Source organism: Artemia franciscana, chromosome 20 (genome assembly GCF_032884065.1).
Source record: "Artemia franciscana chromosome 20, ASM3288406v1, whole genome shotgun sequence".
Taxonomy (NCBI): domain Eukaryota; kingdom Metazoa; phylum Arthropoda; class Branchiopoda; order Anostraca; family Artemiidae; genus Artemia; species Artemia franciscana.
In genome coordinates, this window is record NC_088882.1 from 6,831,178 (window position 1) to 6,849,860 (window position 18,683).

Here is an 18,683-nt window from a genome sequence, read left to right on the forward strand (position 1 = left end):
TAGTAAGGGTGTGCCAAAGCAAAGAATGGCTGACTCCCAGCCCCCCATTGCATTTCCTGGCTGAAGGGCCATAAACGAAAATCACCAGTAGAGATTGAGAAAATCCAATGCCGTATTCTTTACCTTATTGAATGACTGTATTGCTTATTAATCTTTAAATTAATAAGAGGAGAACACAAGTTCAGGTATTTCTATCGGTTCTGAAATAAAGTATTCATTCGCACATATATGTCTAATGAATATATTTCAATGCTAATATGTTTCATACAATGTTAGTATATTATGCTACAATGTTAGTGTGCATGCTAGTATGTTCGCAGGATTTTTCAATGCCAAGTATTTCAGTTGCTTTAAGTTAATTATAACTTTTAACACTTAAACAAGTCTTTTCACACTAGGTTAACATAAAGTCCATATAAAATCATCATAATTAACATTTGAAATCATCACAGACATGCTCCACAAGAATTAAAAATGTGGAATCTTGTGAATATCCAAGCATTGATCAAGTGTGAAAGGATTTGTGGGAAAAATTTATTAATTTTTTTAAATTATATTATTTGCTCATCCAAAAATTCAATTTCGATGCTAACAAGTTGACTTTTCGATAATGTAATATGAACTTGCACAGTATAAAATTTTACGTAGGGTTTGAGTCTACTTGGCAACAAAATTCGCTTGGTAAGATTACATAAAGTGACGCAGTCTTAAGTTATGCTGCCTTAACAGGTTCTGTGGCAAGGGGAAAGCACTATTATGCACATCCAGTACCAGGAAGGCAGTCATACGGTATAACAAAAACATACCTGGAGGTACACAAGGCACAATCAGAGATAGGGTCGAATAAACAACGCAGTATTTCCACTTTTAGGGATTTTCCCGTAGGTATATGGAATTTGATGTCTGTTAACGGAGAGAAGAATGGAATACTTACAGGAAAGCGAGGATCTTACTAATAATGTCATATTTACCCTTCCCTTGTAATATTTACCCTAAATCACAAGAGATTTCTGTTATAAATTTAAATTTTCAGTTCGACGCAAACGCATCATCGGACCCAATTTTTTATCAAATTTCATCTGCAACTTTTTTTTTGTCTGTGATATTCGGCATTACTACTTTTTGTTTTAAGGGTTTTCCGACAAAATCCTTACGAAAAATGAAATTCTGGAGAGCCTTACTGGCCATCAAGAGAGAAATTTTTCAATTCTTGGAGAATTCCAATCTTATACCTCTTAACGATTACGAAAAAAAGGTGCCAGGTTTTTACGGTCATATACTTGGACCATGAGACTTTTGTGGCACCTAGTGGCTCTCAGGAAATTTTATTGAGTTCAAAAAGCCATCTACGTTTTTTCTAAGGAAAACTTCCAATGTTTAATGGATTATAAAAAAAGGTAGTGGAAACAATGAAACACTGCTTAATATTCAGCGACATGCTGGTAGCCATGGAACGCAGGTTCCCTGCGTTGCAATTTGCGTTGCAGCATTTGAAAAAAGGGGCAATAAGACTAATATCAGAATTTATTGTTTTAGGATGACGTCTTCCGTCTGGTCTGTGCCAAACAGTCCCACTCCAACAGCCAAAGAAAACACAGAATATGCATCGGTTTTAGAAAAGGGGGGAGACCCGTTGACAGAAGACAGTGGATGTGACTCCTCAGACCCCGGGTACTCTCCTCATTCTTGGCACAAAAGAACTCTTTCAGATAGTTCTCATTTCACAAGCAGTTCAAGTTACGCTGATACGCCGACAGATGATAGCTCAAAGAATGAAAACCCAGGACTTCCGTCAGTTGTACCCGCGACTCGGGATTGTGGGATACAAACTCAATTGTCAAGAAGTTCATCGGTTTCCACGTGTTTAGAAGAAATTATAAAAATAGAAAATTCAGAAGGTAATTAATTATCTGAGAAACGACTAATATAGACATTACCCAGAATTAATATAGACAAAACCCGCGACTAATATAGACATTACCCCCCGACTAATATAGAAATTACCCCCGACTAATATAGCTCTGACATAATTTAAGCTCTGACAATTAGAAGAAGGGAAGAGAGGTGTCTGACAATTTTTATGGAATACTGGACATTCTAGCAAGCGCAGTTCCAGGTTGATTTTTTTTGCATTTGTCCGGCTTTGGAGGACTCCCCAAAAGGAGATCCTTAGCTGCCCTTTAGGGAGGGGGTTTACCTGACATCATCAAGCCACCTGAAGTTAAATTAGCTGCATACGCTCCCCATCCAGTCCATCTATTCAAAATTTCACTCTTTTTTCTCAACCTTAGGGTGTAAAATATAAAATAACTAAAACTATTGCTTTGTAACTTGATTACTTTATGGCTTTGAATAGATTAGGATGGAGGAGTAGCGTGCGTAGCTGTATTGGCCTCAGGTGGCTTGGTGCTGCGATAAGTTGTTAGTAATGTTTTAAATAGTAGAAGACAGTGGCGCCGATTTGCGAAAATGTAGGGGGAGCCAGGAATTTTTCTTTTTTTTTAATGAAAAATATACCTAAATAGGGCAAATATATATACCCATAGGGCAAATATACCTAAAACAGGGGATAACCATAAATCTTAATTCTCTTAATTAGCAGCTATCGCAGCAACTAGGATTTAATAGGTTCCAGTTACCGCTGCAAAACATCCTTCTTGGTATTTACATTTAAGAGTGTTGAGGGGTTAATAATTAGAACGTTTAATCGACACAGAAGAAACAAAACTGCAGAAACAAAAAGAAAAAGCACTGAAGCTCATTTTGCTGGTGCTATATGTATATTGTTTTCTTTGCTATATATGTTACTGTGAAAGACCCAAATCAGAGAATGTTGAGATTCATCGGTGAATGTACAAATTCCTTTTTTCGCCTTGGATTTAGTCAGCTTTTTCAGTTTTATGCAAGGTTTGATGATGACAGGTTACGTTAGGTTATTAACCTACCTAATTTAAATTTATTTAAAAAAATTTAAGTTCAACTTCTAATTTAAAGTTATTTCTAAAAAAATTTTTTAGTACAAAAGTTACTGTATATCACTATCTCCTTTAAAAAGAGCCACTGAGCAACTCTCTATGATATTTCAGTGCCCCGATAGTTATAGAGAAGGACAAATGGAAACACGGTAATTTCGATGCAGAATGTCGTGGTTTCAGCCATTTTCCACACTGTTACAGTTACAAACTGTAACTTGGCTCAATAGGAACCGAAACTCTAAAAATGGAATATCATCAGTAGATACACCAAAAGAATCAGCTTATTATGCTGACTCAAAATATATAAAATTCATCAAATTTAGTGTTACCCAACAAAAGTTACGATCCTGAGAAAATTTGCCTGATTTTTAAAATAGGGGGGGGAACACTCCCTAAAATTTAAAGAATATTAATGAAAATCACAGCGATGAGATTCAGCGTACCAGAGAACCCTACATTAGAATTTTCAAGCTTCTATATACAAAAACGTGGAATTGTGTTATTTTGGCAGAAGACAGATCCCGCATGCGTGTTAATTTGTTTTTTTGTTGCTGTTTTTTTTAGGGAGGGATCGTGTTGAAATAATGGTCCTAGAAGATAGGGAGAGGGTGAACCCAGACGGAAATTAAAAGTTCTAGCGCCCTCTTAAGTGATCAAAGCGATTGGAAGGGACTGCCCCTTCCCCACGCCCATTTCTCGCCAAAGCTATGTGATCAAAATTTTGAGATAGCCACTTTGTTAATTATAATTGAGAGATTAAATAACTGTGTCTTTAAGGGTAAAATAACCCCCGAAGTCCGTGGTTAGAGGCCTGTAAGTTATGAAATTTTGCCAATTGTTTACCTAAAGTATTTGGTAGGTAGGTAGGTGGAAATTTAAAACCTTTTTATTACAAACATACCAATTAGTCGCAAAAAGGCCATTCTGGTCTGTAATAGCGACTACATTCATGTTACTTTAATCATCAATAATACTAACCCATTAAATACAAAAAAGAAAAGAAAAGAAAAAAACAGAAAAAAAGAGAAAAATTATCGATAGCCCACACAATTCAATACGCTTCTCTTCACCATCTTGATCATTTACCATCAAAAAATGCACTTTTAACCGGTACTTAAGCTGTGGGATACTCTCAGACTTCCTTAAATACTCTGGAAAATTGCTATTGGGAAGTATGCAGATTTTTTTTTCTTTTTTTTCTTTTCTTTGAATTAACTCTTTGAGCAGCTTCCTCGGCTGTTTCTTCTGCCATTGTAGGATTTATACTGAAATTTCTCTTTGAATCGCCCCCTTATATACTCATAATGACGTCATATATAAAGCCCTATATACTTATAATGACGTCACATGCGTACAAACAAACATACAACTTATATATATATATATATATATATATATATATATATATATATATATATATATATATATATATATATATATATATATATATATATATATATATATATATATATATAGATTATTAGATTAGATCAACAGTAGTGACAGCACAGTGACTTTGAGCAGTCCCATGACCGCTACTCCTTTATTCCTTTAATGATTTAAGTTTGAACGACGATTCCCTCAAGGCAACACGCAGGTGCATTTTACATCATAGGGAATGTTTTCTAAGAGATACAGGTGCTAATTACTCAAAAAACCTATGACGACCAGGAAAAAACCTGGTCGTCAAACGAAATCGCGCCAAATCACGATTTCTTTTGGTTGTTACGTAATAGGGAATGTTTTCTAAACAGTTCAGATGTCTGTTACGTAATAAAAAATGTTTTCTTCGAGACGCATGTACATGTTACGTAATAGAGAATGTTTTCTTCGAGACACAGGTGCTTGTTACGCAATAACACTTGTTAGAGTCCGTTAGTCAAGCGGGGAAGTTTTATTAAGACATTTTTCTTCAAGACATTTTAAGACATTCCAAGACGTTTCAAGACATTTTTTAGACGTTTTTCTTCAATATGTTTTTCAAGACCTTTCAGGGCATTTTTTAAGACATTTTTTAAAGACGTTTCAAGACATTTCAGGACTTCTTTAAGACAGTTTTTTTTCCAAGACATTTTTCTTCATGATTTTTTTTTAGTTCTTATGCAATAGGGAATGTTTACCCGTGTCAAGGATGACACATTCTAACGTGACTTGTTTCCTCAGGGCCCGAGGGGAATCCCCACTTGTAAATGAGGAGGACACGTGGGATGTTACGAAATACTTTAAGATTTCATTTTCTTTCAAGACGTTTTTCTCAGGGAACCTTTATGTTCCAAAGATTTTATGTCCACATTAGGTTTCGAAAGGGATGGACTACCATAGAATGGAGCGCTAACCAGCTGGACTTTGAAAGCCTTTCTAACATTTTGATTCGGGAATAAATTCTACATGATAACCTACAGCACGCAAGGAGAATCCCTTATTTGCGCAAAGTAGAAGGATTAAATTATTGCTTGTCTGCATAAGACTGCAATAACTGACTTGCAGGAGAAAATCGATTATTAGAAGTTGCTGACATTTGGTTTACACCAGCATTTTAAGAAATGCTAAAAAGAGTATTATCAGATAAAATTTGGGCTTGTTCATAACATATTTTTTTAGTAATAGTCTTTTACCCTATTGGAACTTGAATATGCTATCAGAGATGATATAGGAACGAGAGTATCATTACGGGTAAAATATGGCACACCTTCATACATGATAAAAAGTTTTTCTTTTCCTCTTCACTACACTGAATTTTACACTTATATTAAGAGCATTCTTGAACGAGCATACCTATGTACATAGATTACACCTAGAATGTACATAGAAAACACGATTGTCTATCGAAGTTTTATCCTGCAAAAAGAAATATAAAGAATCAAGTCTCTTGTATATACAAATCTTATTAATAAAAACAAATTAACAAGCCTTTTTAAAACACAGAAAAAGCAGTTAAACTCAACAATGGTAAAAGCAAAATGTAAAAACAACTTATAAAGGATAAAATATAAACAAAAAGAAACAAAAATTAAAAAAAGGTGGGAACCCTATCAACCAATCCTAACGGTGGGTACCCTTGCATTCAATCCCGCCGGGGGGGGGGTAGTGAGCGATTCCAACGGGGCGGAGCCCTAGCATTCAATCCTAACGGGGAGATAACACCCAATTCCAAAGTGCCCCTAGCATCCAATTCAACTGGAGCCCAAGTGAGCGATTCCAGCGAGGCCCCTAACATCCAATTCTACCGGGGTCCTAGAAACCAATTCCAATGGGAACCTAGCAAGCAATTCCAATGGGAGCCCTTGCGACCAGTTCCAATGGGGCCCTAGAAACCAACCACGCCAGAGACTCCTAGCAACCTTTTCCATCGGGGGGCCTAGCAATGACTTCCAGGGGAGAGGGGGTTGTCATTAGAGATAAATTTAAGCCATATTAGGAGCTATTTCAGAGAAGTCTTAATGAAAATGCATCGTTTCTTTGACTAGGTGTTAGATTTTAGCCCCCCCCCCCCGTCGAAAAATTCTGTTAACACCACTCACCTTAATTTTAAACTGTAGAACATGTTAGTCCAAGCAATTAACGCCACCATGGCAATATTTGGCTGGCCCGAGGAATCCCTGTGATGCATATTATCATTCCAAAGGCATTTTTACGAGAAATTGCTGACATTAATCATAATTCTAACATAATTTTACCAACTTTCTGCCGTAATTCTACCCAAAGCCAATGATACTAGTCTCTCAAATTAAGACATAAACAAATTATCACTAAAAACTGTTGAAATTACTCCTAATTCTACAAAATTCTACCGTAAATCTACCCAGAGCCAATGATAATAGTCTCTTAAATGAAGACAAACAAATTATCCCCAGAAATTACTGCCATTACTCGTAATTCTACCAATATTCTACCGTAATTCTACGCAAAGCCAATTATATTAGTCTCTTAAATGAAAACATGAATAAATTAAAACCAGAATTTAATGAAATTACTCGTAACTCTACCAAAATTCTACCCTAATTCGAACCAAAGTCAATGATACTACTGTTATAAATGAAGACATAAGCAAATTAACACCAGAAATTATTAATATTACTCGTAATTCTGCCCAAATTCTACCAAAATTTTACTACAATTCTACCCAAAGCCAGCACAAACACAGAGTCATACACACCAAAAAAGCAAAGACAGATACAGAGACATGAAAACAGATGCTCGATCATACAGGCACGGTAGGAGAAAGACAGAAAAAACACTCAATAACACAAAGACAGACACAGACATGCAAACAAACGCTCAGTCACACAGACATGGTGGGAAATAGACAAAAAACACGCACAAAAACACAAAAAGACAAAGTCAGACACAAAATACACAAAGACAGACACATAGACATGTAAACAGACGCTAAGTCACACAGACACGCTAGGATAGAAACAAAACACCAAGTCAGACACAATTACACAGAGTCAGACACACGAAAACACTACGACAGACACAGAGACACGCAAACAGACGCTGACTCACACTGGCACGGGGGGAGAGAGACAAAACCACACACAAACACACAGTCAGACACAGAAAAACACAAAGTAAGACACACAAAAACACATAACAGACACAGAGACATGCAATCAGAAGCTCGGTCAACACAAGCACGGTAGGAGAGAAAAAAAGCTCACACAAAAACACAAAGACAGACACAGAAATATGCTCAGTCACACAGGCACGATAGAAGAGAGACAAAAAACACTCAAAAACACAAAGTCGGAGAGATAAACACACAGTCAGACACGCAAAAAAAGGACAGACACAGAGACATGCAAACAGACGCTCAGTCACTCAAGCGCGGTAGTAAAGAGACAAAAATACACGCACAAAACACAAAGTCAGACACACAAGCAAAAAAATACACAGAGTAAGCCACACGAAAAAAAACACAAAGACAGAAACAGAGACATGCAAACATACACTCAGTCACACATGCACGGTGGAACAGAGCAGACTGAGCGTCTTTTTGAATGTCTCTGTGTCTGTCTTTGTGTTTTTGTGTGTGTTTCTCTCTCTCTCTCTCTCTCTCTCTCTCTCTCTCTCTCTCTTTCACCTCACCTATGTGACTTAGAGTCTGTTTGCATGTTTCTGTGTCTGTCTTTCTTTGTGTTTTTGTGTGTCTGACACTGTGTGTTTGTGGGCCTGACTGCGTTTTTTTGTGTGGGTTTTTTGTCTCTCTCCACCGTGCCCGGGAGAACTGAGCATCTGTTTACATGTCTCTTTGTCTGTCTTTGTGTTTTTACATGTGTCTGCCTCTGTGTGTTTGTGTTTTTGTGCGTCTAATTTTGTGGTTTGTGCGTGTGATGTTTGTCTCTTTGCCACCATTCTTGTGTAACTGAGCGTCTGTTTGCATGTCTCTGTGTCTGTTGTCGTGTGTCCGACTTTGTGTTTGTATGTGTATTTTTTGTCTCACTCTCTCACCAGGCTTGTGTGACCGAGTGTCTGTTTGCATGTTTCTGTGTCTGTTTTTGCGTGGCTGACTGTATTTTCGTGTGTGTTTTTGCCTCTCGCCCACCGTGCGGTATGACTGAGCGTTCGTTTGCATGTGTCTATCGTTGTGTTTTGTGGGTCTGAATTTGAGTTTTTATGTTGTTTTGTCTCTCCCACCGTGCCTGTGTGATTGAGCGCCTTTTTGCAGGTTTTTGTGGCGGTCTTTGTTCTTTTGTGTGTGTAAATCTGTGTGTTTGTGTTGGCTTTGGCTAGGATTACGGTAGAATTTGGGAAGAATTACGAGTGATGTTAATTTCTGGTGATAATTTGTTTATGACTTTTTTTAAGGTACTAGTATCATTGGCTTTGGTTAGAAATAAGATATAATTTAGGTAGAATTATGAATTTTGTCAATAATTTCTGGTGTGAATTTGTTTTTGTCTTCATTCAAGAGACTAGTATCATTGACTTTGGTTAGAGTCACGGTAGAATGTTGGTAGAATTCCAAGTAATGCCAATAATTTCTGGTGATAATTTGTTTATGTCTTCATTTAAGAGACTAGTATCAGTGGCTTTGAATAGTGTTACGGTATAAATTTGGTAGAATTATAAGTAATGTCAATAATTTTTGGTGATAATTTGTTTATGTCTTCATTTAAGAGACTACTATCAGTGACTTTGGGTAGAATTACAGTAGAATTTCGCTAGAATTTTGGTAGAATTGCGAGTAACGTCAATAATTTCTAGAGATAATTAGCTTAAGTATTCATTTAAGGAATTAGTATCAGGACCTTTGGGTAGAATTACGGTAGAATTATAGTAGAATTAGGAGTGATGTCAGTAATTTCTGGTAAAAATGCCTTTGGAATGATAATATGCATCACAGGGATGCCACGGGCCAGCCTAATATTGCCATGGTGGCGTGAATTGCTTGGACTAACATGTTCTACAAATTAAAGTTAAGGTGGGCAGTGTTAAAAGAATTTTTCGGCGGCGGGAGGGGAAGGCTGAAATCTTAACACCCAGTCAAAGTAACGATGCATTTTCATTAAGACCTCTCAGAAATATCTCTTAATAGAGCCTAAATTTGTCTCTAATAGATACCCTCCCCTGAAATTGCTTGCTAGCCCCCCCCCCCAACGATAAAAAAGGTCGCTAGGGGCTCCCAATGGGGTTGGTTCCTAGGGCCCGTTAGAAAAAGTTGTAAGCAACCCCATTGGAATTGTTTACTAGGGTACCATGAGAATTGGTTTCTAGACCCCAGTGGAATTGGATGTTAGGGGCCCCGCTTGAATTACTCGCTAGGGCCCCGGTGGAAATGAATGTTGGTCCCCCCGGTGGGATTGAACGCTAGGTCCCCCCGTCGGAAATGGTTGCGAGGGTTCCCACCTTCTTTAATACGCTGTTCCTTTTGATATTTTATCCTTTATAAGGTTTTTTACCATTTGTTTATCCGTTGTTGAGTTTCAACTACTTTTTCTGTGTTTCAATGATGCCTATAAATTTGTTTTTATTAATAAAATTTGTGTGTGCAAAAACTTTCATTTTTTAGATTTCTTCGATAGGTAATCGTTTACACAATTTAAGCACTTTGAAGCCTATGTACATAGGTATGCTCATCCAAGAATGCCCCTACTATAAGTGTAAAGTTCTAAGTAGTGAAGAGGAAAGGAGAAACTTTTCATTATGTATGAAGGTGTGCCATATTCTATACATAATGATACTCTCGCTTTAATTTAATCTCTGATAGTACATTCAAGTTCCAATAGAATAAAAGACTATTACTAAAAAACATGTCATGAACAAGCCCCAAGATTATCTGATAATACTCTCTAAAGTATTACTTAAAATGGAGCTGCATACTAAATGTAACCAATTTCATTAAATCTTTGGAATATAAAGGTTCACCGAGAAAAAATGTGTGGAAAGAAAATGAAATCTCAAAAAAAAGGCCTTGAAAGAAAATGGAAAATCTCAAAGTATTATGTAACATCCCAAGTGTGTCCTCCTCATTTACAAGCGAGGATACCCCTCGGGCCCTGAGGAAACAAGTCACGTTAGACTGCGTCATCCTTATTACTGGTAAACATTCCCTATTACGTGAGAACTAAACAAATCATGAAGAAAAACGTCTTTAAGGAAAAATATCTTTAAAATGTTTTGAAACGTCTTGAAGTGTCTGGGAAAATCTCTTAATAAAACTCCCTCGCTTGATTAATGGGCTCTAACAAGTCATATTACATAACAAGAACCTGCGTCTCTAAGAAAACATTCCCTATTACGTAACATGCACCTGCGTCTCGAAGAAAAATTCCCTATTACGTAACAGATAGCTGCATTGTTTAGAAATATTCCCTATTACGTAACAACCAAAGAATCCTGATTTGGCGGGTTCTCGTAAGTTTTTTTTCTGGCTATCATGAGTTTTTTAAGTAATTAACACATGCTTCATTTAGAAAACATTCCCTATTGCGTAAGAGAAACCTGCATCTCTTAGAAAACATTCCCTTTGATGTAACATGTACCTGCGTCTTGCCTGGAGAGAATCGTCGTTCGACTTAAGTCATTAAAGGAAGAAAGAAGTAGTGGCTATGGGCCTGCTCAAAGTCATTATGCTGTCACTACTATCAACCAATAAGAAGAGCACATAGACATGCAACATCGTCATTAGTAAAACAGATATCGTAAACTTAAAAGTAATAACATCTCAAACCTAATGAGTTATTCTCTAGTGATAACCATCCCTCCGGGCTCCTCAGAGGACTACAAACTAGTCTTTATGGGTTTCAGCGCTTTAAATTCACAACCCAGGCATAGCGACGCGCCTATCATAGGTTCCTTATATTCCTATGATAAGTGAAGCGTATGAAATAAATACATATCAATAAAATTATCCAATATATATATATATATATATATATATATATATATATATATATATATATATATATATATATATATATATGGGGATTGGAGATTGGAAATTGGATATATCCTCGTCGAGGAATCTGAAGACTTAAAATCCACATACCCCAAAAAACATCTGTATTAGGATTAAATTACAGGATATATATGCGAAACTAATGAGAAGATTGTAAAGATTTAAATATCTAAAGAAGATATTTTGAAATAAAACGATCGGTCACATATTGGACAAGCTACTTATTTCTTTATTTTTCAGTGAAATCCAGTGGCGAAAATGAAAATAATTCATTGTTCATTCCTTACTGCGAAGCAATTCATAGCATTGAACCTCTACCCATATGTAACTCTTGGCTACCCAACCCAACAACCTTTTTACAGGCAACAGCTACATGTGACTCAACCTGTTATGACAACCATCATGGAGATATTAATGAATTCAGAGAAGAAAAAGATAAAAGCCACAAACATACCGAAGGATGCCAAGCGGAAGCTCAGAAACCAAAACGGGAAGGGGAGCTGCTACCCCAAGTTCTTGCAGCTCTTGCACTGGCCATAGCGGCAATGATTGAAGGATATTCCTCTGGTTATACTTCCCCAGCTCTGGCGTCAATGACACATGAAAACTCAACAATTCCAATAGACGACCAACAGGTACAATAATTATTTTTGATCCCCCCCCCCGAAAGTAAAAAAAAAGAACGACGACGAACAAAAACGAGATAGATAATAAAAAAAGAAAAAAAAGTCATTCTAATATTTCGGCTGAGACTTCTCTCAGTCGTTTTCAGTACACGAACAAGAATTTTAAAAATGTTAAGATAATTGAAAACAGAAAAATATAAAAAGATAATCTAATTTTGTCTTTTTTTTATTGTGCTGTGGAGCTTTATCTATATTTCTTTATTCGTCTTACATTAAAATTTTTCTTCCTTTTTATTTTGCTGGGTGTGGTTTACCTTGACTTTTTTTTCATATGTTCACATATGCTAGATATGTTGACAAATCGTGCCATACTTCTTTTTGTTCGTTGTACATATTTTGACAATCCTTGAACAAGCGATATTTTGAGAATTTCAAATGCGCATTTCAGTGGCAAAATGAAAAAAAAAAAATCAAAATTGAACTGGGATTCTATATTTCTTATAACGAACCGTAATTGGGACAGAAACAGAACATATTGGGCATAAAAGCCATACATCTCAACCTGTTAAATGGAAATGAACCGTTCCCGAGGGGAGTGGGTGCATTTTTAGGACACTGTTACTAAATTTTCAAAGCCGATCCATTTGAAGAGTTATTGGAGGCAGAGGGGGGTTTATTTCGAACTGAATATATTATTTTTTCTATTGTTTGGTAAATGACGACTTATACTTATTGACGACATGACTACCTGTCCATGGATTATTCCTTATGGTTGATTGTGTATGGCTATGCTGTTTGACCTATGTGATTGTATGGATGAGTAGGGTTAAGGCCTCATTCAAGTGCTGGTCTATATTAATCACTAATTTAGGAAAACAGTCTTCCTTTTCTCCTTCTGTCTCTGTTTTTTTTTTTGTGTTTGTGCTGTTGCATTGGTGATTTCTCTTTTCATGATATATATATATATATATATATATATATATATATATATATATATATATATATATATATATATATATATATATATATATATATATATATATATATATATATATCGGATAGTGCAAGTTATAAAGCAAGCAAAAAAAGCAAGTTATATGGAAAATTAAAAATATTAAATGACAGCACGAAATCACAAGACTTCAAGGAGAGGGTATGGTATGAACCGCTCAGTTATTCCCCTAAGGGAGCACAGACGAATGCTATATAAAGTGATAATGAATCTTCACCTTATTTCAGGCTTCTTGGATTGGAAGCCTTATGCCCTTGAATGCCTTAATTGGTGGTATGCTTGGAGGAACTCTACTGGACAAATTTGGTAGAAAAAGTATACTAATGGCAGTAGGACTACCGTACATTTTGTGTAAGTACCTAAACAATTTTTTACATTTTATCCTTTTGAATGTTTTACTAACGTTTTCACTAAAGTATAGAAGGCCATGAAAATAAATCTGATTGTTTGAACTTACACAACCATATTAAAGTTAAAATAAAGGAAAACTACTACTACTAATAATAATAATAAAACTACTGTGACTACTACTACTACTGCTACTAAAACTACTGCTACTATTGCTACTATTAGTAATACTATTGCTTCTTCCACTTCTACTTTTCTTACTATTACTACTACTACTACTGCTACATGCTAAAACTACTGCTACTGCTACTACTTCTAAAACTACTACAACTATTACTTCTTCCACTTCTACTTTGACTACTACTACTACTACTACTACTACTACTACTACTACTACTACTACTACTACTACTACTACTACTACTACTACTACTACTACTACTACTACTACTACTACTACTACTACTACTACTACTACTACTACTACTACTACTACTACTACTACTACTACTACTTTACTAATACTGCTACTATTACCAATATTACTTCTCCCACTTCTACTTTGACTAACACTACTACTACTACTACTTTACTAATACTGCTACTACTGCTACTATTACTTCTTCCACTTCTAATTTGACTAATACTACTACTACTATTACTTTACTAATACTACTACTACTGCTACTATTACTTCTTCCACTTCTACTTTGACTAATATTACTACTACTACTACTACTACTGCTACTGCTACTGCTACTGCTACTGCTACTACTACTACTACTACTACTACTACTTTACTAATACTGCTACTATTACTACTATTACTTCTTCCACTTCTACTTTGACTAATACTACTACTACTACTACCTTACTAATACTGCTACTATTACTTCTTCCACTTCTACTTTGACTAATACTACTACTTTACTAATACTGCTACTACTGCTACAATTACTTCTTCCACTTCTACTTTTCTTGCTACTACTACTACTACCACTAAAACAACTGCTACTACTACTAAAACAACTAAAAAGGTGTTCGTATGGAGTCTGCAGTTTTTTGCAGTAGCGGGCACTAAATTTAAAAAGGGACCTGGGTGAAAAATCAGCAAAAAATGAGCTAAAAACACGACCCCAAACAGTTTAAGAGGGTGTAACTTTCCTTTGATAACGTAGCTGTCTAAGAATTAACAGACTGTTTATGTTTGAATTTTTAGAGACGAAAAGATTGTCAAATTTAACTCGCTAGTTTTGCTCATTTATTTTCACGGTTCAAGGTGGCAACACTGACGAGGGTATAATATAAGACTTGATAATTTTGAAACAACCAGAAGGATAATCTTATAGAATATCCATTTTCAGATATGAATAGATTTAAGATAGATATATTGGCACATATTACTTTTATTTTGATGTCCTTCGCATTATACAAATTACAAGTGACGTGGTTACGTTACAACCAAAAGGACGATTTGAAACTAGCTATATTTTTTTCTTCAAATCCTTGATTTATTAATACAAAACAAGGGTATAATAAAAAGTATTTCTAGCATGCACAGTTGCATGCATTGACTTTTTTAAAGCTTTTTCCTTGTCTGATATATAAATCATGCAAAAATCAATAATTCTATATTTTAAAGTTGAATTACAAAATTTGGTAAATAACTCGCCTGATTTTAAGTCTGAATTCAGTTTATAAAACTCTATAAGCAAGAATTGCAAGTTTTAATCATGAGACAAAAAGAGTATATAAACTCTTTATACAATATTATTTATTTTGATATATATTATATATATTATTATATATCTTTATTCAATATTTTGAGAGCAATCTTCAAGATTCACTTTCAAGTCAACATTGTAACATCATAAACTAGCATAAAAAATACAATAATCAATTTTAATGGTTATAATTACAGGCAAGTAGATTTAAAAGTTATTAATTTCCTTCGTCAGGTTTTTCAGCAACAATGATTTTTGGTTTAATTTCGATTAAGTCAATTAAGTCAATTTGATTACTCTTTTCTTTCTTTTAACTCATATTTAATAGGTTTTATTTCGGCCTTTTTCTATAGCTTTCCAACTACCGCCAAGGAAAAATGGGACCCGAATTTCGATTCCCATCTTGGGATGTTTCTGATCCATTTCAATGCAGGATTAAAATATGAGTAAGAATAATATAAGGAAATACGTATCACTTCGGAGTATGAGTAACCTACACTGCCCTTCAGTTTTCACTATAAAAGAAAGCAGAATATATAAGTTAGAAATTAAAAATTATAATTTTAAGAATTTAAAAGCTTTAAAAATTTAACTTCAGGAGGCACCAGACGGCAAGGATTTGGATCTCAAAGCAACTTCTTTAAATGGCAACTTGACAAGCGCTATAGCTCTATTTAACTTGGTTCATGATTGCCTTTGTCATGAATATTGTAATTTATCCTGGATAAAAACCATAAAAAAGATAAGCTTGGCGAGTTTACATCATTATACAAGTTAGAAAGTAAAAACGACCTTAGTCTAAGCCTTAAAAACTGAAACCTTAGGTGGCATCTATAATGAAACCTTAGGTGGCACCAGACGACAGGGATGGATTTATAGAAGATTGAATAACAACTTGAAAACTGCTATTTCTATATCAGAAATTTAATCAACTGTGATAAAACAAGAACCAGAAAAGCAAATGATAGGTGGCAGAATGCAATGGAAATATAAAATTTGGACTATATATTGGCACATTAGGGGACGGAGTTAGGGGTAAAGTATTGCTGGGATATATGCAATACATGTTAGCCACGGTTATTCTCCATATTAGGAACTGTTTTTATGGCACTTTGTATTTATACATTTTTTACAATTAAATATTTTAATTTTAATAATTTAAAGGCTTTAAAAATTTAACTTCAGGAGGCACCAAACGGCAAGGATTTGGATCTAAAAACAGCTCCTTTAAATGGCAACTTGACAAGGGCTATCGCTCTATTTAAATTGGTTCATGTTGCTATTCCCATGAATATTGTAATTTATCCTGGATTAAAACTGTAAAAAGAATAAGCTTGATGAGTTTACACCATTATACAAGCTAGAAAGTAAAAAAGATCTAAGTCTAAACCTTAAAAAATGAAACCTTAGGTGGCACCAGAGGGCAGGGATGGATCTATAGATGATTGAATAACAACTTGAAAACTGCTATTTCTACATTTACATTTACTTCGTATTGCCTTTGCCACAAATCTTGGAATGATATATTCTGGAAGAATATACAGAAAACCAAAATTAGTTTGCCTCATTCACTACAGATAAATTTAGGCAGTAGAGTCATACTCAGTAAATATGTGTCTACTATCCTCGGCGCGTGTAAAAAGCTCCTCCCATTCAACCTTCTATTAGCGACCCAATGTTTATTTCCCAGTCACTGAATAATGGTGAGAACTTGTACTATTCATAATTACGAAAGGACAAAGAAATGTGGTGAGCCGGCGAAGTGCTTCGCTACTGTCCCGTCTCATAGGTATGACTTAACTGGCTGACCTATCTGGGATTTCTAAAAGGGGGGTTTGGATGGAAATTTTTAGAAAATTAAGAAATTTCTAGAGCTAATTCCTAATGAACACTGCAACAGAGAACTAGCCGGAATTTAATAAATAGTGGGAGATAGATGGGTCACGTCATCTGTCCCCCACATATTTAAAATGTTAAATGTCACCAGTATGTAAGGCCAGATAAATTCTCCCTTGATGAGCATTGTAAATAATTTTAGACGGTATAATCACAACTCAATAATATTTGGCTACTACAGTCTTGGCACGTATAAGAGCTCCACCCATTTCCTCGCCCATCTATAGTCAGTGAATGATGGTGAGAATTTGTATTATTCGTGGTTATGAAAGCAGAAAAAAAAAATTGGGTGAGCCAGCGAAGTGGTTCGCTACTGTTCCTTATCACAGATATGACTCAACTGAGTGACCTATACAGGATTTCTAAAAAAGGGGAGGGGATGGACTAAATTTTAGAAAATACGAAAATTTCTAGAGCTAGCTTGTAATCAACGCTGCAACAGGGAAATAACCGGAATTTCATAAATAGTGGGGGAGGGATCCAAGAAGTGGCGGGAATATTTGAAATTTGCCACAGAATGTTAGACCACAAAGAGGCAGTTTAATAGTTTTAGCACAGATTATCTATTAGGTTTCGCAATAATCTACGGTTTTAGATATTAATACTGCGCCATGGAGTGTCAAAACTTTTTTTCTTGGTAAGAAAAATTGGTCCCTTGAATTTTTACTGTTTTATACTCCCTTTTTGAGCCATAAAAAGCTGACTGCGAAGACTTCCCCCTTGAAAAATTTATAGGATACTTTTCGCATACACGTGCATATTAAGAAGTGAAATTTAAGAATCGTGAAATTTACAGAAATCCCTATAAAGGAAAATAAACCAGCAAGTAATTATTTTAGTTTTAGTACTTCAAATATTTGATTATTTCCTCTTTGAACAAAGAGACAAAATTGTCAAGAACTAGTATTTCGTTATCTCCTAAGTACTGCAGAGAACAAAAATCAAAGCAATATCAATAAACATATGTGAAAAAAGGAAGTGGCAAAATTTAATTCACCTACGAGTATGCATTCATGCCAACCATTTAATTTACCTTTGAGAAAAAATTGACGAAACTATAGAACTGAGATATCAATAATAACAAGAATAATTAAATTTTACCCTTTGTACACAACAAAATGCACTGAAGAGGAGTATAAGAAAATGAAAAAAAAAATGAAAAAGACACAGACAAAAATTAAGCACAATTCTGGATATCTTTAACTTTTAAACACTCATTTAGCATCCTGTTCCAGTTCCAAAATTCGTATAAGGGTATATGGATTACCGAATTAGTTCTTTCGCCCCTTTGACTCCACAAAAAATCTTCAGAAAGAAATAAAAATATCCCCCAAACAGGTAACAACGGATTTTTCCCTAGAAAATTACTTAATTCTAATGACGTGTTGTGGAAGGTGCGGGTAACTGAGCTGCCTATCCTCAGCAGTTTAAGGCCTATAGGCCGGCCGGTACCTATACGGCTCTTCCCACTTTCTTCTGCACATTCTATAACTATTAATGAATTAACCCCCTTTCCATTGTATTCTTCATACTTTAGCACATAGATCAAAAATTATAAGATTGCACAACTAGCGACGCTAGGGACTTGATAGAAGGCAAGTAAGAGGAAAATTGACAATTCCGTTGCAGCAGTCAGCAAACCCACGTGACAGGTCATCCATTTTTTGAAAAATTTCAAAAACACCGTGCCATCAGGAA

At 35.3% G+C, this 18,683-nt stretch overlaps 2 protein-coding genes across 2 annotated transcripts in view; one reads left to right on the forward strand and one right to left on the reverse strand.

The window, feature by feature from the left end:
- Positions 1 to 18,683, reverse strand: part of LOC136040382 (RING-box protein 2-like) — a 97,174-nt gene that overhangs the window by 41,209 nt on the left and 37,282 nt on the right. The window lies entirely within an intron of this gene.
- Positions 1 to 18,683, forward strand: part of LOC136040381 (facilitated trehalose transporter Tret1-2 homolog) — a 44,921-nt gene that overhangs the window by 16,339 nt on the left and 9,899 nt on the right. The window contains exons 2-4 of the mRNA XM_065724638.1: positions 1,537 to 1,898; positions 11,620 to 12,014; positions 13,245 to 13,368. Of these exons, the coding sequence (XP_065580710.1) occupies positions 1,538 to 1,898; positions 11,620 to 12,014; positions 13,245 to 13,368 (880 nt within the window). The 5' untranslated portion in view covers position 1,537. The remainder of the gene's footprint in view (positions 1 to 1,536; positions 1,899 to 11,619; positions 12,015 to 13,244; positions 13,369 to 18,683) is intronic.